The sequence below is a fragment of the Budorcas taxicolor genome, chromosome 15 (assembly GCF_023091745.1).
Source record: "Budorcas taxicolor isolate Tak-1 chromosome 15, Takin1.1, whole genome shotgun sequence".
NCBI lineage: Eukaryota > Metazoa > Chordata > Mammalia > Artiodactyla > Bovidae > Budorcas > Budorcas taxicolor.
This window is the reverse complement of record NC_068924.1, coordinates 20,090,348-20,113,836: the sequence shown is the minus strand read 5'-3', so window position 1 is coordinate 20,113,836 and position 23,489 is coordinate 20,090,348. Positions and strand designations below refer to the sequence as shown.

Here is a 23,489-nt window from a genome sequence, read left to right as displayed (position 1 = left end):
TTTAACCTTGGAGGTGAGAGACCTATACACTGAAAACTATAAAACATTCAAGGAAATTGAAGCTGATACAAGGAAATGGAAAGATCTCCCATTGTCTTCAATTAGATGAATTAATATTGTTAAAGTGGCTTCACAGAACTGAACAAATAATCCTGATATTCATATGGAAGTACAAAAGACCCTGAATTGCGAAGCAATCTTGAGAAAATAAGAACAAAGCTAGAGATGTTACCCTCCCAGACTCCAAATTATACTACAAAGCTACAGTAATCAAAACAGCATGGGCCTGGCCCAAAAACAGATACATAGATCAATGGAATAGAATAGTGAGCCCAGAAATAAACCCACACACTTTCGGTCAATTAATCTATTACAAAGGAGGCAAGAATATACAATGGAAAGATTAAAGTCTCTTCAACAAATGGTACTAGGAAAACTGTACATCTATGTGTAAAACAATGAGGTCAGAACATCCCTTCATACTGTATACAGAAAAAAAATGGGTTATACAAAAGACAAAATGGATTAAAGGCCTAAATGTAAGACCAGAAACCATGAAATTCATAGATGAAAATACAGGCAGAACAGTCTTTGACATAAACAGCAACAGTATTTTTTTGGATCTGTCTCCTAAGGCAAAATAAAAGCAAAAATAAAGAAACGCCCTTAAACTAAAAAGCCCTTATATAGCAAAGGAGACCATTGACAAAACAAAAAGACAACCTACAGAATGCGAGAAGATAATTGCAAATAATGTGTTCAACAAAGGGATGATGTCTAAATTATTTAAACAGCTCATACAACTCAGTATCAAAAAGCAAACAGTCCAGAATTGGCAGAAGACCTGAATAGACACTTTTCTAAAGATGACTTTCAGATGGCTAGCTAACAGCGTATGAAAAGATGTTCAGCCTCGCTAATTATCAGAGAAATGTAAATCAAAACAATAATGGGATATCACCTCACACTTTTCAGAATGGCTGTCATCAACAAGAACAAATGTTTTCGAGGATGTAGACAAAAGGAAACCCTTGTACCCTGTTGAGAATGTAAATTGGTACAGCCATTGTGGAAAACAGTATGGAGGCTCTTCAAAAAAAAACTAAAAATAGAATTGCTATAGCATCCATCAGTTCTATTCCTGGATATGCATTCAGAAAAAGAGCCAAAACACTAATTCAAAAAGACTCATGTACCCAGTGTTCATAGCGTCATTATAAGAGTCAAGATATGGAAGCAACCCAAGTGTCCATGAACAGACGAATGGATAACGATACAGTGCATATATACACACACACAGGGTGGAGTATTATTCAGACATAAAAAAGAATGAGGTTCTGCCATCTGCAGCAACATGAACGAACCTTCAGAATATTATGCTTAGTGATATATGTCAGCAAAAGATCAATATTGTATAATATCACTTATACATGGAATCAAGAAATTAAAACAAATGAATGGAAATACAAAAGCAGAAATAGACTCAAAGATAACAGAAAATAAAGTCGTGGTTACCAGCAAGGGGAGAGAGGTGGGGAGGCACACATTACAGCTATGGGATTAAGAGATATAAACTGCTATGAATAAAACAGATAAGAAACAAGGATATATTGACAGCACAGGGATTATAAATAATATAGTAACTTTTAATGGGATATAATGTAGAAAACAATCATTGTGTTGTACACCTTAAGCAGATATAATACTGAGTTGGCCGCAAAGTTCATTTGGGTTTTTCTGTAACATGTTAAATGGAATTCAACTTAAATTCAAGTATGCTTCAATTTAAAGAAATAGGTATTTAAAGAAAAAGCTTTCAACCTAAAATATTATATCTAGCAAAAATATCCTTCAGAAATGAAAGTGAAATAAAAAATTTCTAAAGTCTTAAGAATTTATTGCCAGCGGAGCTGTACTACAAAAACAAAAATGCTGACAGAAATTTTTCAGTCTAAAGTGAAATGATCCAAGAAAGTGGCTTGGATCTTTACCAAAGAGTAAAGAACATCAGAAATCATTTATATAAATAAATATTAAGAAAATATAGTTCATGATTGCTTTAAAATGCTGTTGGGCTAGCAGCTCAAGAAGCAGTCTTTCATAGCCAGTCACTCTAATATTTATAAGGAAACAAAAATGTAGACTAACAGTTTTGAAATCAAAGACTGACATCAACTGTCAGAATCTCTAAGAAATTCCCAATTAAGTCAAATTGGGGGAAGAGCAGTCAATAAATGTGAATTTTCCATGATTTACCTTGGGAAGTGGTGTAGATGCCATATCTTGAAACAGACTAAAAGGAATTGCTTACCATCGAACAACAGACTGGTTCCAAATAGGAAAAGGAGTACGTCAAGGCTGTATATTGTCACCCTGCTTATTTAACTTCTATGCAGAGTACATCATGAGAAACGCTGGACTGGAAGAAACACAAGCTGGAATCAAGATTGCCGGGAGAAATATCAATAACCTCAGATATGCAAATGACACCACCCTTATGGCAGAAAGTGAAGAGGAGCTAAAAAGCCTCTTGATGAAAGTAAAAGAGGAGAGTGAAAAAGTTGGCTTAAAGCTCGACATTCAGAAAATGAAGATCATGGCATCCGGTCCCATCACTTCATGGGAAATAGATGGAGAAACAGTGGAAACAGTGTCAGACTTTATTTTGGGGGGGGCTCCAAAATCACTGCAGATGGTGACTGCAGCCATGAAATTAAAAGACGCTTACTCCTTGGAAGAAAAGTTATGAGCAACCTAGATAGCATACTCAAAAGCAGAGATATTACTTTGCCAACTAAGGTCCGTCTAGTCAAGGCTATGGTTTTTCCTGTGGTCATGTATGGATGTGAGAGTTGGACTGTGAAGATGGCTGAGTGCCGAAGAATTGATACTTTTGAACTGTGGTGTTGGAGAAGACTCTTGAGAGTCCCCTGGACTGCAAGGAGATTCAACCAGTCCATTCTGAAGGAGATCAACCCTGGGATTTCTTTGGAAGGAATGATGCTAAAGCTGAAACTCCAGTACTTTGGCTACCTCATGCAAAGAGTTGACTCATTGGAAAAGACTCTGATGCTGGGAGGAACTGGGGGCAGGAGGAGAAGGGGACGACCGAGGATGAGATGGCTGAATGGCATCACTGACTCGATGGATGCAAGTCTGAGTGAACTCCGGGAGATGGTGATGGACAGGGAGGCCTGGCGTGCTGCAATTCATGGGGTCGCAAAGAGTCAGACACGACTGAGCGACTGAACTGAAAACTGAACTGATCACTGTTTGGATGCTTATTCACTATTTGGATGCTATTCACGCTAGGGTCTATCTCTGTCAGAAAAATAGGAACTTCTTGGGTTTAAGACAAATACAATAATAAAGTGGGAACAGTACAATAAAATTGGAACATTATTGAGACGATAATGAAAGTATTTAAATCTGACAATGATCTATCTATAAGAGAAATCAGAGTAATATTTTAATTTAGGTAGCTAATATGAATCTTATTCTACAAATTCAGGTATGCCACAAAAGCCTGTTTAGGTATAGATCAAATTAAAATCTATCTTAGGCCCCTATTTAGCCAGGCTTTTAATGGAACCCCTGTTTCCTTAGGTTAGAACCAGAATACAGGAGACTTCTATGATGTCCTCGAAACAGATGAAATGCTTTTGACCTTCAGTCTCTTGTGATCTCTGCTGATGTTCTCTCTTTTATGCCCAGAGTTGTTTTTTGACATCCAGAGATGTTCTGATTCCTTGCCACTTGTGGGCTGCAGATTTCTTATTGATGTAAAATAAAAACCTTAGTTCCTAGAAGCAAGCCTCCCCACTTATTCCTTAGGACCATTTCCTCAGGGATCTTTCTGTTTCATTAGACACCTCAACTGAGTGGCATATGGTTCCCAGCCAACTCTTACGGACAACAGATTCTGTCTCCTCCCAGGTTTAAGGGAGTCTTTCCTGTCTTACCCTTTTTTTTTTTTTCACTAAGATATACCACTTTCTTCTCTCCTGGCTCTTATCATAGGTGCTTATTAAACTCAGAGCTAGCCTTGATTTTGGAGTACTTCTGTTTTTAGTTCTATAAAAGTACCTGAGATTAAGAATCACTAAGGAAAGAGAAGTCCTGGATTCTTGCCTAGAGCAAGAGAGAGGGGAACTACAAGATTACCAAATCAATTTCAGTTAACCTGATGCGCTTAAAAATTTGTTCCTTTTGAGTAATTGTGTGCTGTATATTCAAACAGTGGAACACTGTACAGCAATGGGAATGAACAAGCTAAAACCACATACAGTAATATGAATGTCTCACAAATATGCTAAATGGAAGAAACTGTGTACAAGAATAGCACATACTGTATGGTTACAGTTATAAGTACTCAAACAAACAAAACTGTTCTGTTTTGTTAGAAGTCAAGATTAGTGGGATCTAGTGCCTGAAAATGAACACAGGGACACCTGACAAGGTGGTTTTCTGTGAAATATGAATGAATGTGAGTCACATGGGTGTGTTCAATTTGTGAAAATTTTTCAAACTGTACTTTTAAGCATTGTACAGTTTATATATCTTAACATGTCAATTAGAAGTTTAAAAAAATGCCAAAAAAGTTTAAAAAAATACTGTGTGTTTAAAGGGGTGATTTTCTTTAATTGCTTTGAAAAAAGTTTAAAAGTCTAAAGAAAATACACCCTTTTTTCAACATAGATTTTTGCTAAATAAATGCAATATTTGACATTAATGAACCTAGAAAATCTTCTGTTTATGAAAGAAGGCATAAGAGATTATAAGCATTATGAAAGATGAAATTGGTCAGCGGCAAAAGAGATACAGTGCACGTTGGGATGACCAATTCTGGGAGATTACTTATGGGGAAAATTGCTAAGCAACAAAGAAACAAATTACAAATGTTTGTTAAGTGTATTTTTCTGGAAGAAGGAAATAACTAGTGTTTCCAACTTCTTTGAGAAGGTTAGAAATGTGATTTTAAGAGCTAATGAGTAACAAGACCATATAGAAATAAACTTCATTTTTAACTTTAAGAATTAAATGCAGCAGTGACTTCAGCAGGAAAATTAATTGTTATTTGTTGTAAATGAATTGATCTTAGATGATTATAGTAATTAAAAATAAATTTTATATTAATTCATTAGCTAAATTTTAGTCCTGCCATATGTATAGAGAAATAAATGTTTCTTTTGCTGACAATAAACTGGTTTCTGAGCCAAGATATTGCTATCAATATGCCAGATTTCTCCTTAATCTCTTTAATCTCAGAAGAAACATTTTTTATTTGCATGACGCTGAAAACTACAAAAACACTCTGAGATAATTACCCCAGTTTTACAGATGTGGATGTTGAAGCTTAGCGATGTTATGTGATTTGCCCATAATGATACATATTGCATGTATTTTTGAAACCAGGTGTTTGAATTCCCAGTCAGTTACCTTTTCCACTGTCAGTATACCACTTGTAAAAGAGCCATGAAGTAAAGTCGTGGGCCTGTCTTGGATCCATCCAGGAGGTTTTAATAAAACTGTGCTTGACTGTGTAGTTCTTCCTAATAGCCATTTTCACTTCAGGGTTCTTTAGGACACAGTTATACCAAGGTTGCAGTCATGTGGGCCCTCATCAGTAACAGCCTGTTGGTATTCCATCTGAATTAAACAAGTTAAAATGAGTATTTTGCATAGTTTGATTTTGTCTCCCATTTTCTTATTGCAGTTCTCCAGAACAGAAGGACAAATGGCTCTCTCTCCTTCAAAGGTATTTTTTTTAGTATATATTTTCTAATTCTGTAAGGTATAATTACACCTTAATAAATTAAATTAATTAAAGTTTTGTCTGCAAGAATGTGCCCCAAACTATCCCCCTTCACCTTAATAGAAATTGTTCATTTGTCCTCAAAATAAGCTGTTTAAACTGTACATTAGCTACTGCTTACTGTAAGTAATGTTCTCTGATTATGTGTATTTCTTTCTTATTAGGAAGGAGAATGTTGAGGTCTGGTTAGATCATTCTAGACAGAAATTGATCAATAATCTTTCCCATCTCTTTCTGTGTTCCCAGCCTACCATTTGGAGCTAACAGTTTCCTCAAAGCATGTATTGTTTCCATTTCCATACATGGAGGTTTTCTGCTGAGCCCCTCAAAATTCAATTATTATCCCAACCTTTGAGCATATGGATTAAAATGATCAACTGAGGCTCATCTCTTGTTCCCATAGTCCTTCCGTCCTTCCTCTCTGCTTTCCCTTCCCAAGCATGGAGAAAACCAAGGTGTACAGCTCAATGTGAAGTAAAAGCCCATTGTTTCGGTTTGGTCTAGTAAAGTAGTATATATGCTCCTGTACTTATCACTAAGATAAGTGCTAAGTGGACAGTCCAGAAAAATGTAGAGAAGTGTTGAGGATAAAGCATCACCAAAAGATGCCTTAACCGGACTATGCTTCCCAAACCTCTTTTGAAATGGATCTCCTCTGTTCTTCTTTGTGCCTATGCCTAATGTCCTGAGAAATTTTTTTTTTAATTCTCTTCCAACCCATAATATAATCTGACTTTGCTGAGTCTTTCCATCTGTCTTTTTAAAAATAGCACATAAATATATTGAAAATATTAGCAAAATAGAATGCTTTAAAAATAAGCCATTAGCAAAATCCATCTGACTCAGTGTTGTTTTGGGTTGTTGTTGCGTTTGATTAGATACATCAATCTAGAGAAAGAAAAGGACTACCCGAAGAGCATTCCCCTCAAAATCTTCGCCAAGGACATTGGGAATTGTGCCTATGTAAGTGTTTCTAAGTCAGAAAAATAAATTCTAAGTCCCTGCATAAGGCAGAACACCTGGATAGAAAGAGACAGGTAGGCAGACAGACAGACTGGGTATGTGCTGTGGAAGGTAGGGGTTTAGAAAAATACATTGTGGGAAAGTATATTTTCCTGGGTATCTTTGTTGTACATATGAGAAGTAACCCTAGAGAAAATGAAGCGAGAGAAATTTATATTAACTCAGTATTTAACATTTACACTTGGTAAGATGATTGCCTGTCAGATGTCTCTGTCCTCCCTCTGGCATTAATGCTTCTCTGGATCTTTTCAGTAGAAGCCACAGAGGCTCGTAGTAAAGACATTTCCACAAGGAGATATTTCCTATTAGTATTAAGCAGTTTTTCCAACCTGTCACTTCTTGAGAGTGAGTTTTGGAAAGTTCTTCATTCTTTGAGTTTTTAGGTATTGAATTCCTCAGGTTAATAAATGGATGAGCTGAGAGAGATACCATTTTTAATGAATCAGCACAGTTTTATCATTTTGGTTAAAATAAAAATTAAGTTTGTTTAGTCCTAGATGTTATGTGCAATTTTATGACTGAAATGTAGTCCAAGATGTTATCGATGATGCACAAAATAGAAATGAGCATTTTTATGATACTGTAGATTGCCACACTTCTGAGCAGCTCTGTTTTATCACTCGTACCCTGCTAAAGTTTGTGATGATATGACACACTGTCTTTTGCTCTCTGAAGTTGCTTCATGGCAAGAGTCTCCTTACAGGGAGCCCTGCTTCCAGACTGATTTCCCCCAAACAGGAGTGCGTGTATGAGAGGCATTCATTATCCTTGGCCTTTAGTTATGCACAACTTGTTAGTGAATTCTGCTAATATGGGGAAAAATAGCTACATGCTCAAGTCATTATTGTTTTTGTTTACTAGCCAAAGAACACATATCTGCTAAAAATTCATTTGTTTTTTCTACCAGAGATGCATGCAAGAAAAAAAAAATCCTATAATTACTATTTGAACATATATACCTAATATTAAGAAAAATCATTATTTTAGAAACCAGATACTTTGGAGGTGATTATTAGTATTATAGGATAGATCTTTCTGGTGGAGGACAAACACTGAGCTTTCCCTGTTCATTTCTGATACTTTTGCTTAATCCTCGAAACTATAAGGAACGCAGTTTGAAATCAGTAAATGAATTTCAGAAGCAATTTGTTATTGTATTTATAGAGAATAAATACAGTGATAGTTAAGTGATGAGTTATCAGTGGATTTCACTTAGCTTTATTTTTAGATCATTCTGTTTCCATTTATTTTACTTATTTGTGCCATTTAGGCCTTATCAGGGACACAGCACTAATTGCTTATTTATCTGATAATTAGGATATGTAAAATCTACCTATGTGCATAGTAAATACCTCTTTTTTAATGTTTATTTTATAATGGAGTATAGTTGATTGGTTTAACACTGTTGTGCTAGTTTCAAGTGTATAGCAAAGTGATTCAGTTTACATAACACATGTATCTGTACTTTTTTAAATTCTTTTCCCTTAGTTTATTAGAGTATTGAGCAAAGTCCCTTGTGCTATATAGTAGGTCCTTGTTGGTTATCTGTTTTAAATATAGCAGTGTGTATGTGTCAATCCCAAACTCCCAATACTTATTTCTTTTTTGATAGCATAGCATTGTCTTATTTTTAAATAATGTCTTATAATTCAATGAACTCTGTAGGTAATCTCATTAATTCCATTTCTCTTGTTGAGAGCTATTTATTTTTAAGCAGTAATCTCTCAGTGTAGTTGAGCATTCAACACAGGGATATTATAGATACTCTATTCAGTAGCAGAGTTGGTAACAGAATTGAGTTTTCTAAAATGTTCAGTTTATTTGCCAGACTCTTTGGTTTTAAGGCCTCTTCAGATTTCAGCAGTGAAGGTCTCAGCAGCCACAGTGCCTGACATACAGAAAGTGCTCAATAAATAGTGCTTTTAATTCCAAACTTGAAATTTTGTAACCAGTTCTTATTCTGATTTTATCTAAACTGATTTTTTTACCATACAAAGAAATGAAAACCCACCCTGCAAAAACAGTGCTCAGAGAAAAATGGAAAATAGTTAAATGTTCTTCCTTTTTTATTACATGTTGCTTTATGGAAACACTCATGGCAGGATGCAGAGGACCAGCCTCTCTGACTTTTTGTTTGGTTTCGAGAATGGTCCATGTAATCTCTCTGAACTATATTTATTCTTTTTCTTAATGGCTGAAGGTCTCATATTTTGAGTCATATTTTAAGAAGAAGAGATGTTTTATTAAAAGAAATAATATAAAAATTAAAATAAATTATAATCAAGGATCTGTGTTCTACCTAAGTGGTACTTTGTCAACACTTGAAATCAAGATTTGCCTGTGGATAATCATTTGACAATCATTATTTGTTCCCCTGGTTTAAAATCCTTTATTTATATCTGTATTTCTTTTTTTCTCCACAGTCTAAAACTATAACAGTAACGAATTCAGATACAGCAAATGAAGTTATCAACATGTCACTACCAATGCTAGGGATAACTGTAAGTTACTTTGCTAGATATTCTTAATTAAAAACAAACTTTGATGCTTTGTGCTTAGCCACTCAGTTGTGTCCGACTCTTTGCGACCCTATGGACTGTAGCCCGCCAGGCTCCTCTGTCCATGGGGATTCTCCAGGCAAGAAGACTGGAGTGAGTTGCCATGCCCTCCTCCAGGGGATCTTCCCAACCCAGGGATTGAACCCAGGTCTTGCGCATTGCAGGTGATTCTTTACCATCTGAGCCACCAGGGAAGCCCTTTGTTTGATACTTTAGATTATTATAAATACTATCCCTTCCATCTTAAGACAGCTGATTCATAGAGGTACCAAAGTCATATTTTGTTCCCCCACATATGGAAAATAATGACAACAGTTGTTTATTCTTTTTGAGAGTTTTATTTTCTTTTGAATTGAACTGTAGTTGAATTACAATATTGTATTAGTTTCAAGTGTACAACATAGTGATTTGATGTTTTTATGGATTATACTCCATATCAGTTCAGTTCAGTTGCTCAGTCACGTCTGACTCTTTGCAACCCCATGGACTGCAGCACGCCAGGCCTCCCTGTCATCACCTGCTCCCAGAGTTTACTCAAACCCATGTCCGTTGAGTCGGTGATGCCATCCAACCATCTCGTCCTCTATCGTCCCCTTCTCCTCCTGCCCTCAATATTTCCCAGCATCAGCGTCTTTTCAAATGAGTCAGCTCTTCACATCAGGTGGCCAAAGTATTGGAGTTTCAGCTTCAACATCAGTCCTTCCAATGAACACCCAGGACTGATCTCCTTTAGGATGGACTGGTTGGATCTCCTTGCAGTCCAAGGGACTTTCAAGAGTCTTCTCCAACACCACAGTTCAAAAGCATCAATTCTTCAGCATATAATTATTGTAAAATATTATCTATATTCCCTATGCTATACATTGCATCCATGAATCTTAATTTATTTTCTACCTAGTAGTTTAATACCTCATAATCCCCTTCACCTGCCTTGCCCTTCCTCCTGACCTACTCCTCATTGGTAATGGTAGTTTGTTCTTGTTATGTGTGTTCCTCTTTTGCTGTTATCTGTTCACTTGGGGTTTTTTGGGGGCTTTTACATATGAATGAGTGCATGCAGTATTTGTCCTTCTCTGTCTTAACTTATTTCAGTGAGCACAATACCTTCCAGGTCTGTCCATGTTGTGTTGCAAATGACAAAATTTTCATTCTTATTTATGGCTGAGTAGCATTCCATTTTTTATACACACATATACCACATATTCTTCATCCATTTATCTATTGATTGACATTTGGATTGCTTCAATATCTTGGCTATTACAAGCAATGCCACTGTGAACATTGGGGTACATATATCTTTTCAAATTAGTGTTTTTGTTTTCTTTGGATATATATGTAGGAGTAGGATGACTGAATCTCATGGTAGTTGTAGTTTTTTGAGGAACCTCCATACTATTTTCCACCAGGGCTGCACCAGTTTACATTTTCACCAGCAATGTACAAAGATTCTTTTTTTCTCTGCATTTTTGAACACTTTTGTTATTTGTGGTTGTGTTGGTGATAGCCTTTTTTTGTTTTGTTTTTGCATTTGAATGTCCAGTTATTCCAATAACAGTTTTTAATATTTATTCCTTTAGCTGCATTGGGTCTTAGTTTTGGCATAGGGGCTCTCTAGAGTTACACAGTCTCCAGAGCATGCAGCCTTCAGTAGTTGCTGTGCATACGTTACTTTCTTTGTGGCAAGTGGAATCTTAGTTTCCTGACCAGGGATCAGACCCACATCTCCTATATTTGCAAGCCGTATTCTTAATCAGTGGCCACCAGGGAAGTCCTGATGATAACCTTTCTTAAACGTGTGAGGTAATATCTCATTGTTTGATTTGCATTTCTCTGATACTTAGTGATGTTGATCATCTTTTCATGTGCCTGTTAGCTAGCCACCTGCAAGCCATCTTTGGAAAAATGTCTGTTCAGGTCTTCTGCCCATTTGGGGATTGGATCGGTTTCTTGATATTGATTTATATGAGCTGTGTAAATATGGATTTAAATCCCTTATTGGTCATATCATTTCCAAATTTCTTCTCCCATCCTGTAGGTTATCCTTTTGTTTTGTCACTGGTTTCCTTTGCTATGCAAAAGCTTTTACTAATTTAATGAGGTCTTATTTCTTTATTTTTGTTTTTATTCATTTTGCCTTAAGAGATTGATCCAAAAAAAACATTGTTAAGATTTTAAAAGTGTTCTGCTTATGTTCTCTTCAAGGAGTTTTTGTTTTTCAGTTCTTAACCTTTAGGCCTTCAATCCATTTTGAATTTATTTTTGTATGTGTCAGGGAAAATATTCTTACTTCATTTTTCACATGTAGCTGTCTTGTTTTCCCAGTACCACTTATTGAAGAGACTTTATTTAGTTTTCAAACACTACAAAAAAAGAAAGAATTTTTACTAAATTGCTCTTCCTGTTTGCAATAAAGTTTTTTGACTAGGAGACAGTGAAGGACGTGATGGAATAGTGGAGGGCAGTAGGAGATGTAATCTCTTAGCCAGGACCCTCCATTATAAGGTCAGGATCATAATTTTTAATTAGAAGATAAAGGTAAGAATATTAAATATTGCCCATCTGTTGTAGTTTCATTTAAAACATTTTTGCTTTATCCTCTTTTAAAGGATACAGCAAAATCTGTATAATTTAATATTGTTTCTTTCAAGTGGGATTTTAAATATTGCTGGGTTGTAATTCTGCTAGTGAACAGTTTCATTGTTCCGCATAACTGAGCCTATTCTCTAGACAGAATTCTTATCTTTTCTGTCCCCAGGACTGGACTTGCTCGAAGTAAAGCCCGTGTAGACTGTGCCAGCTACCTGTCTCTCTCCTCAAAGCCCCGATGTCATTCTTCTCCTTCCACTCAGAAGCAGCTAAACTAATAGTCAGCCTTTGAGATTTTACTTTTTCATCACAGACACAGCAGGGTTGTAGCTTTCTGGATAACAAAGTTGTCTTTGCAGGGGCATTTTGTAGATTAAGTCCAATATTCTCTGAGAAGTTCAGAGAAGCAGAAGTTAGAACTCTGAAAAAGATCAGTTAACCTTTCAGAAAACCAAGAAATTTCTTACTTTGTGAAAGAGCATATATATGATTTCATATTCTGTTCACTTCAGTTCAATTCAATTGCTCAGTCGTGTCTGACTCTTTGTGACCCCATGAATTGCAGTATGCCAGGCCTCCCTGTCCATCACCGACTCCCGGAGTTCACTCAGACTCATGTCCATCAAGTCAGTGATGCCATCCAGCCATCTCATCCTCTGTCGTCCCCTTCTCCTCCTGCCCCTAATCCCTCCCAGCATCAGAGTCTTTTCCAATGAGTCAACTCTGCATGAGGTGGCCAAAGTACTGGAGTTTCAGCTTTAGCATCAGTCATATTCTGTGGGCTATCCATAATAATGAGGGCCTGATTCTGTTACAATCGGTGGAACCCAAGTCATCCCTAGGTAAAAATGAATCCTCTGTTTGGGTTTAGAGAGGTTATAGAATCAGCACTACCATCTTCAAAAGCCATATCCACCCGCTATGAAGCTTAAAGGCATTTATATTGCCCCCCCTTTTTTTTGCAAAATATAAAAATGCCCAGGAAATGTATTCTTATTCATTTACCAAATGTGAAGAATTATTGTTAATTCTTTTATCTCCAAGGGCTCTGAGAGAGAGTACCAGTTATGGGTCAATTCTGGCAAAGAGGAGGCACCATACCCACTTATTGGTAAGTTTCTATGAAGATTCTAAGATAGAATTGATTGTGAATTAATTATAATTCTAAATGTCTCAGCGAATTGACTATATAGTCCTAAACTTAAATACTATTAAATATTAAATCTTCTATAATATTCATGTGTTAATTTAATAAATGCATATCAAGTATTTCCTATGTGCCAGACAAATGATATCTCTTTATTCGAGCAGCTAATGATATAGTTGGAAAGAGAAATGTGAATTTTCCTCTTTTTTTTCTTTACAAAGAGAACTATCTTGTCAACTTTTTAAACATTTTTTCTGAAAAAAGCAATATATGTTGTTATTCCTTTTCCCTATATATTTATTTTTCATGTTTAGATTTTTAATTTCCTGTTCCCTTTCCTACCTACTACTTGCCTCTGTGGAAGACTATCTATGATCCAATCATGCCTCAATCTGTCAGTGAGTATTTAACATCTGCCCTGCACCAGGAATTTTCCTAGGCATCATAAGGACAATGAAATAAAACCATTTTGATTCCTAAATATCCTCATTGACTAACTTAGCAGTAACTACTAGTTTACTAACTACTTTGCTGTTTCTGTAGTCAAATTTTCCAGCATTTGTTTTGAAGAGTCATTGATAAGAATTATTTATCACCTCACCTTATTTAAATTGATTTTACTAAAAATTATTCTTGATAAGTGAGTCCATTCAGTGTGGTTAACAGACAAAAAACAATTACATTAAAGGACAGCATCTGTAGCAGATCTTGAGATGATAACCATTGTTGATGAGAGTTCTGTTAATAATTTTTAAATGCTTACTATCTGCCAGACATTGTGCAAAGCATATCATCTGAGTTATCTCATGTTATCCTTTCATTTACCTGTGGAGATCACTACTGTGTAATTCAGGTTTCAAACAATGTGAGTAATATAAAATCAAACTTTTCTTTGAAATGTATGTTCTCAGACTTAAAACAAGTTGTTATGCACACAGCTGGGAACAAAAAATTCTTTGCATTTCCAGTTTCTTAGTGTTGACATTTTATAAAAGTCAGTAAGCAATAATTAAAGCTGGGATTAAAAACCAAATGAGTACTTAAAACAATTGTTTTAATAAAATATATTAATTTAATTATGACTGTATAGGCGGTAACTCTCAGGCTTAAAACAGCTTTAAGCTTCATTTCTAACTCTCACTATAAGAACCATGGAACATGAAACATGATTGTTACCTAGAACACTTCTCTACTTCATATTTTAACATGCTTTGCAAACTTCAGTTGTATATTAGCTATTGGCTATTTTGATAAATTGACTTGGCTTTATTACTATGATAGACGTCCTTTTTTTTTCTTTGCCTTAATCCCTGAGAGTTGCTGTGGTACTTGATGTTAATGGAGCATTGACATTGTATACCTATGCCAGATGGTAAAGAAAGAGTTCACTGAATTACATTCAGTGAAAAATAAGGGATATAAGAGAATTTACTCTTTTTAAAAAGTAAACAAGATCTACAGCACAAAGGTAGTTGAGGAATAATTAAGAAAATGCAGCTGCTTAAAAGTACTAAAGAACAAAAAAATTATGTTGCAGTCAGATGCAGAGTCAACGTAGAGTTTAGTTTTTCTAGTTTGAAAATTACTTTTTGAATCTTGTCTCTGTGTTTCTAATACCCTGCAGTCTTTCTTCTAATTCTTGCCTTTGAATGGCGACCTCAGAGCTCAGTGCTGGGAGGGAAACATAAATCAAACAAACCAGTCCTTTTGCTATTGAGTGACTAATTATATAACTAATAAAAAGTATAAAATGTCTTTTTCAGAAAGATATCTTGTGTTGAATAATAGTAATAATAGCAATGCCTGAAATATGTAGTTCTTGCCCTTATTATTTAAAAAAGTATTAATTCTAAGGTTTACTTATTTGATCCTTATAATGTTATATGATAGGTAGGGTAAATATTTTAAGTCATGGATTTAAGGCTGAGAGAGGTCAAGGACTAACTGAAGATTTACAGAATATAGTTAATGTCAAAGGAGAAACTAGAGTGCCTTTATATATGTTCACAGATGTGAGCATAGGAGAAGTCAACATTATGCAACTCACAGACTAATCTGTGCATTCCCAAACAAGATACTCTTTAAAGACATTTTTTTCTCTTTGCTTTTTTCCCTCTGCACTCCAAAAATAAACTGCTCTGGTTGGGCCACCTGCATTATGCACTGGTCTCCAGCTGTAAGAGTGTGCATGGTGATCATTAAGTCAACAAAAGGATTCTTTATACCAGAAGTCCCAGGAGCAAACTGCAGTACATTCCAGTATGTAGCACACACAGTCACAGTGTTAGTCTGCCTAAAGTCTACATTTGGATTTTTTTTTCTCTGTGTAGGGCATGAATATCCCTATGGAATTAAAATGAGCCATCTTCGAGACACTGCACTCCTGGCACAGGGATCAAAGGACTCCCCCACACCTTCCAACCTCCAAGAGCCCTTCCTCACGGAGCAGCTGCCCCGAGAGATGCAGTGTCAGTTCATCCTGAAGCCCAGCCGCCTGGCTGTGACCCAGCAGCTGAGTGGTGAGTTTTCCCCTCCCTCATAGAGCCTTTTTTTACTAAAACTTTTCATTCCTGAAAGCAAAAAAAGTTCTTTGCCTTTCAACCAGATGAAATATTTTTTTCTTTTAAACTTGCGAAGTGTTTTGAAGGAAAGATGGAGTTTTAGAAGATAGTTTTAGAAATTAGTGGTAGGACTGACTGACTTGTAATCAGCAGCTAGTAACTGCCATAGAGTCTGTTCCTTCTTTCTTCGCTATTCTTTCCCCTTTAACTTTATGTCCACTGCAGAGTCAGAGGCACCAGGCAATGAATGCTGCAGGTGCTTCAATGCTTTCTTTGTACTGTAATACATTGCACAGTGTGTTCCCCAAATGGTCACATTATAAAAAGGAGGCTGTCAGTGATGCATGTCAGGAGACTCTAATGCCCGACCTGGATCCTGCTACTGATAGGTATGTAACGATTTCCACAGAAATCTCTTGGTATTCTGCTAATCCCTCTGAATGTAGCCATCCCTTATCCGCCCCGTAATAAAGACTCCAGAATGGTAAAAATGATATTCAACGTAGGAGGACCATCATTAATTTACTCTAACTCTAATTTGAGCTTTATACCTCAGTCTGAAAGTAAGACTGTGAAAAAAAATAGAAGAAAATATATCATGCCCAAAAGTGTTGAGTGGGGTAGTGGAAAATTGGTGCTGAATTTTTGTAGCTGCTCTTGTCAGTTTGAAAAAACTGTAGTAACCAGTGAACAGTGGCCGTGGTTTATACTCATCCCCCAACACATGCATGTCCAACCCTGTCCCTTTCTGTTGATGACCCAGCCTTAGATTTTATACTTCATTGACGTCATTGGTCTAGAACTCCTTAATATTGCTAACATTGCGTGCAGGCAGGCTCAGTCATGTCCACCTCTTTGCAACCCCATGAACTGTAGCCCACCAGGCTTCTCTGTCCATAGAATTTTCTAGGCAAGAATATTGGAGGTGGGTTGCCATCTCCTACTCCAGGGGATCTTCCCAACCCAGGGACCCAGCCCGTGTCTCCTGCACTGGCAGCAGATTGTTTACCACTGCACCACCTGGGAAGCCCTAATCTTGCTGATAGCAGCTATAAAAACTGATCTTGCATTTGCCCCAGTCCTCCTCCCTCCAGCAGTGGTAAATTGAGGTTTTGAACTCTAAGGCTATTTACTCACATCTTTGGGCCATTTTGAAGGGGTATTATAAACATGTTACAGTTCTCGAACCTCTAAAATATGAGCTCCTTGAAGGTGGAGAGTTTGGTCTGTTTTGTTTATTGCTATATTCCCAGCACCTGGAACAGTTTCTGCATACATAAAAAAGTGTCCAATAAATATTTGTTGAATGAATTTATTAATAGGTCTGTTGTTAGTGCTTATTAAAGTTATAAAAGGAATGTTGCATTTATATCTAAGATGAGAATATTATTTTACTCTTCTACCTTTATTACCCATGTTTTTCAAAACTGTTTCTGTGGGTACCTTGTTAATAAATAAAATAAGTGTATTTTAACTAAGTAGACCAAAATAATCAGGAGTCAAGAACCCTGAAGGTTTTACTCATTTTTGCCAACAACTTGATTAATTAATTGTAAGCAGCCTTTACTTATTAATCCTCTGTTTCTCCCTGTTAAAGGTTAAGATAATAATGGTTGCAGCTATAAAATGATTCATAATAAAAGGAGTAACTATAGAGCAGTGGTGGCAACTACCTGTGTAGTTAAACAATTAATATTTGAACCAGTTTTGTATGTTTTTTTTTTTAATACAGAGGATTTTGAGAACAACTACTTTGGAAACCACTAACTTAGATCAGGGATCAACAGACTTTCTCTGTAAAGGACCAGGTAGTAAAATTTGCAAGTCAGCAGACAAAACTGAGAATATCATGTAGGTACTTATGTAACAAGAGAGAAAACAAATTTCCACAAAATTTTTATGGGTGATATTCAATATGTAGTAATAATTGAGTACGTGCATGCTCACTCACTGAGTCATATCCAATCTTTGCAGCCCCATGTACTATAGCCTGCCGTTCTCCTCTGTCCAGAGACTTTCTAGGCAAGAATACTGAAGCAGGTTGCCGTTTTCCTCCTACAGGGGATCTTCCCGACCTAGGGATTGAACCCACGTCTTCTGCATTGGCAGGTGGATTCTTTACCACTGTCCCACCTAGGAAGCCCATAACTGAGTACAATTTTGTGTAATACAGATATGTTAATGAAAATAATTCTTTTGGGTAAATAACGTTTCACTTAATTGGGATTCAACATTAGTATTCCAGGTTGGGAAGATCCCCTGGAGAAGGGCACGGCAACCCACTCCAGTGTTCTTGTCTGGACAGTATTCTTACATGGAATGTTACAGTCCGTGGGGTCACAAAGAGTCAGACAAGACTGAGCAACTAAGCACAGCACAGCACACATCATAATTAAATGTAAAATATCCTTATACGTAATGATATTTTATATACTTCATGATCTCTGAAAACAGCTTTTCACACCAATAGGTACTGCCAAATGCTAACGTATCATTCCACAAGCATATAATTTTTAAAATCTTTATTGGGGTATAGTTGCTTTGCATTGTTTGTATTAGTTCCTACTATACAACAAAGTGAATCAGCTATACGTATACCTGTATCCCCTCTTTCTTTATTCCTTTCCCATTTACATCACCACAGAGCATTGAGTAGAGTTATCGATTCTCATTAGTTACCTATTTTACACACAGTATCAATAGTTTATATATGTCAATCTCAATCTCCCAGTTCATCCCACCCAACCTTCCCCCTTGGTATCCATACATTTATGCCCTACATCTATGTTTTTATTTCTGCTTAAATAAGATCATTTATACCAATTTCTTCAGATTTCACTTATATGTATTAATATACAATATTTGTTTTACACTTTCTGACATACTTCATCCTGTATGACAGTCTCTAGTTTATCCACATCTCTACAAATGACCCAGTTGTGTTCCTGTTTATGCCTGAGTAATATTCCATTGGTAGCTCAGCTGGAAAGAGTCCATTGGTAGCGCAGCTGGTACATTTCCTGGTAGCTCAGCCAGTAAAGAATCCACCTGCAATGCAGGAGAGCCCCGATTCAATCCCTGGGTTGGAAAGATCCCCTGGAAGATGAACAGGCTACCCATTCCAGGATTCATGGGCTTCCCTGGTGACTCAGACAGTAAAGAATCCACTGCACTGTGGGAGACCTGGGTTTGATCCCTGAGTTGGGAAGGTCCCCTGGAGAAGGGCATGGCAACCCACTCCAGTATTCTTGCCTGGAGAATCTCCATGGACAGAGGAGCCTGGTGGGCTATGGTCTTGGGGGTCACAAAGCGTCTGAGTGACTAAGCACTAAGCAATATCCCTTTGTACATATGTACCATATCTTCTTTATCCATTTCTCTCTTAGTGGACATTTAGGTTGCTTCCATGTCCTGGCTATTGTAAATAGTGCTGCAGTGAACATTGGGGTGCACGTGTCTTTTTGAATTATGGTTTTCTCCAGAGATATGCACAGTAGTGGAATTGCTAGGTCATGTGGTAGTTCTGTTTTTAGTGTTTTAAGGAACTTCCATACTGTTCTCCATAGTGGCTGTATCAATTTACATTTCCACCAACATTGCAATTTCTCCATACCCTCTGCAGCATGTATTGTTTATAGATTTTGTGATGATAGCCACTCTAACCAGTGTGAGGTGACAGTTCTTTGTAGTTTTGATTTGCATTTCTCTAATAATTAGTGATGTTGAGCATCTTTTCATGTGTTTGTTGACTATCTGTATGTCTTCTTTGGAGAAATGTCTATTTAGAACTTGTACCCATTTTTCGACTGGGTTGTTTTTTTATATTGAGCTGAATGAGTTGCGTGTGTATTTTTGGAGATTAATCTTTTGTCGGTTTCCTCATTTGCAAATATTTTCTTCCATTCTAAGGGTTTCCTTTTTGTCTTGTTTATGGTTCCCTTTGCTGTGCAAATGCTTTTCAATATACTTTGGTCCCATGTGTTTATTTTTGTTTTTATTTTCGTTACTGTAGGAGGTGGGTCAAAAAAGGTTTTGCTGTAATTTATGTCGAAGGGTATTCTGCCTGTTTTCCTCGAAGAGTTTTATAGTGTCTGGCCTTACATCAGGTCTTTAATCCATTTTATTTTTGTGTATGGTGTTAAGAAGTGTCTAATTTCATCCTTTTACATGTAACTCTCCAGTTTCCCCAGCACCACTTATTGAACAAGCTGTCTTTTATCCCTTGTATATTCTGTCCTTCCTTGTCTTTTTTTGTGACAGTCTTTATTTTAAAGTCTGTTTTATGTGACATGAGTATTGCTACTTCACCTTTGTTTTGATTTCCATTTGCATGGAATATCTTTTTCCATCCTCTAACTTCCAGCCTATATTTCTCCCTATATCTGAAGTGGGTCTTTTGTGGGCAGCGTATATATGGATTTTGTTTTGTATCCATTCAGCCTATCTTTATCTTTTCATCAAAGCATTTAATCCATTTACATTTAAAGTATTTATGTGTATATTCCTATTACCACTTTCTTAGTTGTTTTGAATTTGTTTGTGTAGGTTTTTTCCTTCTCTGTGCTTCCTGCCTAGAGAAGTTCTTTTAATATTTATTACAAAGCTGGTCTGGTGACAATGAATTCTCTTAGCCTTTACTTGTCTGTAAATCTTTTGATTTCTCCATCAAATCTAAGCCTTCCTGGGTAGAATAATCGTGTAGGTTTTCGCTTCTATCACTTTAAATATATCCTATCTGGCCGGTAGAGTTTCTGTTAGGAAATCAGCTGATAATCTTATGGAGATTCCCCTATATGTTTTTTTAATTAATTTATTTTAATTGGAAGCTAATTGCTTTATAATATTATAGTGGTTTTTGCCATACATTGACATGAATCAGCCATAGGTGTACATGTGTCCCCCATCCTGAACCCCTGCTCCCACCTCCCTCCTCATCTCATCCCTCAGGGTCATCCCAGTGCACCAGCCCTGAGTGCCCTGTCTCACACATCGAACCTGAACTGGCGCTATGTTTCACATATGATAATATACATGTTTCAATGCTATTCTCTCAAATTATTCTACCCTCGCCATGCTGCTTTTAATATTTTTTGTATTTAAATTTTTCAGTTTGATTAATGTGTATTTCAGCTTATTTCTCTTGGGTTTATCTTATGTGGAACTCTCTGTGCTTCCTGGACTTGACTATTTCCTTTCTCATGTTAGGGAAGTTTTTTACTATAATCTCTTCAAATATTTTCTCAGACCCCTTCTCTTTCTCTTCTTCTGGGACCCATATAATTCAAATGTTGGTGTGTTTAATATTGTCCCAGAGGTCTCTGAGATTGCGCTCAGTTCTTTTCATTCTTTTTTCTTTATTCTACTTCACAGCAGTTATTTCCACCATTTTATTTCTAGCTCACTTATCCATTCTTCTCTCAGTTATTCTGCTATTGATTCCTCCTAGTGTATTTTTAATTTCAGTTATTGTGGTGTTCATCATTGCTTGTTCGTTCTTTAGTGTTTCTAGGTCCTTGTTAAATATTTCTTGTATTTTCTCCATTCTATTTCCCAGATTTTGAATCATCTTTACTATCATTACTCTGAATTATTTTTCAGGTAATTGCCTATTTCCTTTTCACTTGTGGGTTTTTACCTTGCTCCTTCCTCTGTAACATATTTCTCTGTCTTCTCGTTGTTTAACTTACAGTGTTTGAGGTTTCCTTTTTACAGGCTACAGGGTCATGGTTCCTCTTGCTTCTGGTGTCTTCCCTAGTGGGAGAAGGTGATTGTTCCAAGGGCTTGTGTAGGCTTCCTGCTGGGAGGGACTGGTGCCTGTGCTCTGGTGGGTAGTGCTGAGTTTTTTCCCTCAGATGGACAGAGTTACATCAGGTGGAGTGTTTGGGGATTTCTGTGAGCTTAATACAACTTTAGGCAGCCTGTCTGCTGATGGGTGGGGCTGTGTTCCTTTCTTGCTGCTTGTTTGGTATTAAGTGTCCAGCATACATGGGAGCATGTATGCAGTTGGGTGGAGCTAGGTCATGGTATCAAGAAAGATAGTTTATCCAAGGTTATTCAGCTAAGTAGCAGAGCCAGAATCTGGAATCAGCTCTGACTATAGAAACCATATTCTTTCCAAGATACCACATTGCTGATGGATGGTAAGCCTATCAGGTAAGCTACATTCCCAGGATGCAGCACTGACCTAGCCAGTTGCCAGCTCCTGGAGCAAATGCTGTCTTAATCTATTTTGAGTTAATTTCTGTATATGGTAGAGTCCAGCCATTTTTGCATGTTGCTGTCCAGTTTTCCCAACATGACTTACTGAAGAAACTGTCCTTTTCTCATTGTATGTTCTTGGCTTCTTTGTCATAAATTAATTGAGCATAAGTATGTACGTCTATTTCTGGGCTATCTTTTCTGTTCCCTTGATCTGTATATCTGTTTTTATGCCAGTATCATTTTATTTTGATTACTAAAGCTCTGTAATGTAGTATGGATCACAGTAAACTGTGGAAAATTCTGAAAGAGAAGGGAATACCAGACCACCTGACCTGCCTCTTGAGAAACCTGTATGCAGGTCAGGAAGCAGCAGAACTGGACATGGAACAACAGACTGGTTCCAAATAGGAAAAGGAGTATGTCTAGGCTGTATATTGTCACCCTGCTTATTTAACTTACATGCAGAGTACATCTTGAGAAACACTGGGCTGGAGGAAGCACAAGCTGGAATCAAGATTGCCGGGAGAAATATCAATAACCTCAGATATGCAGATGACACCACCCTTATGGCAGAAAGTGATGAAGAACTAAAGAGCCTCTTGATGCAAGTGAAAGAGGAGAGTGAAAAAGTTGGCTTAAAGCTTAACATTCAGAAAACGAAGATCATAGCATTAGGTCCCACTTCATGAGAAATAGATGGAGAAACAGTGGCAACAGTGGCTGACTTTATTTTGGGCTCCAAAATCACTGCAGATGGTGATTGCAGCCATGAAATTAAAAGACGCTTACTCTTCGGAAGGAAAGTTATGACCAACCTAGATAGCATATTAAAAAACAGAGACATTACTTTGTCAACAAAGGTCCATCTAGTTAAGACTATGGTTTTTCCAGTGGTCATGTATGGATTTGAGAGTTGGACTATAAAGAAAGCTGAGCACTGAAGAATTGATGCTTTTGAACTGTGGTGTTGGAGAAGACTCTTCAGAGTCACCTGGACTGCAAGGAGATCCAACCAGTCCATCCTAAAGGAGATCAGTCTGGGTGTTCATTGGAAGGACTGATGTTGAAGCTGAAACTCCAATACTTTGGCCACCTGATGCAAAGAGCTGACTCATTTGAAAAGCCCCTGATGCTGGGAAAGATTGAGGGCAGGAGGAGAAAGGGATGACAGAGGATGAAATGGTTGGATGGCATCACCGACTCAATGGACATGGGTTTGGGTGGACTCCAGGAATTGGTGATGGACAGGGAGGCCTGGAGTGTGGCAGTTCATGGCGTCGCAAAGAGTCAGACATGATTGAGCGACTGAACTGAACTGAACTGATAGTGTAGTTTGAAATTAGGAAGCATGAAGCCTCCTGCTTTGTTGTTCCTTCTCAAGATTGATTTGTCTACTTTAGGGTCTTTTGTCATTCTATACAAATTTTAGAACTGTTCTGTTACTGTGAAAACCACAATTGGAATTTTGATAGGGACTGCATTGAGTCTATAGACTGCTTTGAATAGTATGGAGATTTTAGCAGTACTAACTCTGCCAATCCGTGAGCATGGAATATCTTTCCATTTATTTGTGTCTTCTTCCATTTTTTTTTCATCAG

At 37.0% G+C, this 23,489-nt stretch overlaps 1 protein-coding gene across 1 annotated transcript in view; it reads left to right on the top strand.

The window, feature by feature from the left end:
- ARHGAP20 (Rho GTPase activating protein 20) overlaps positions 1-23,489 on the top strand; it is a 200,811-nt gene that overhangs the window by 150,352 nt on the left and 26,970 nt on the right. Inside the window, exons 5-9 of the mRNA XM_052653158.1 lie at positions 5,717-5,758; positions 6,694-6,778; positions 9,262-9,339; positions 13,027-13,093; positions 15,460-15,648. Coding sequence (XP_052509118.1) covers positions 5,717-5,758; positions 6,694-6,778; positions 9,262-9,339; positions 13,027-13,093; positions 15,460-15,648 — 461 coding nt within the window. The remainder of the gene's footprint in view (positions 1-5,716; positions 5,759-6,693; positions 6,779-9,261; positions 9,340-13,026; positions 13,094-15,459; positions 15,649-23,489) is intronic.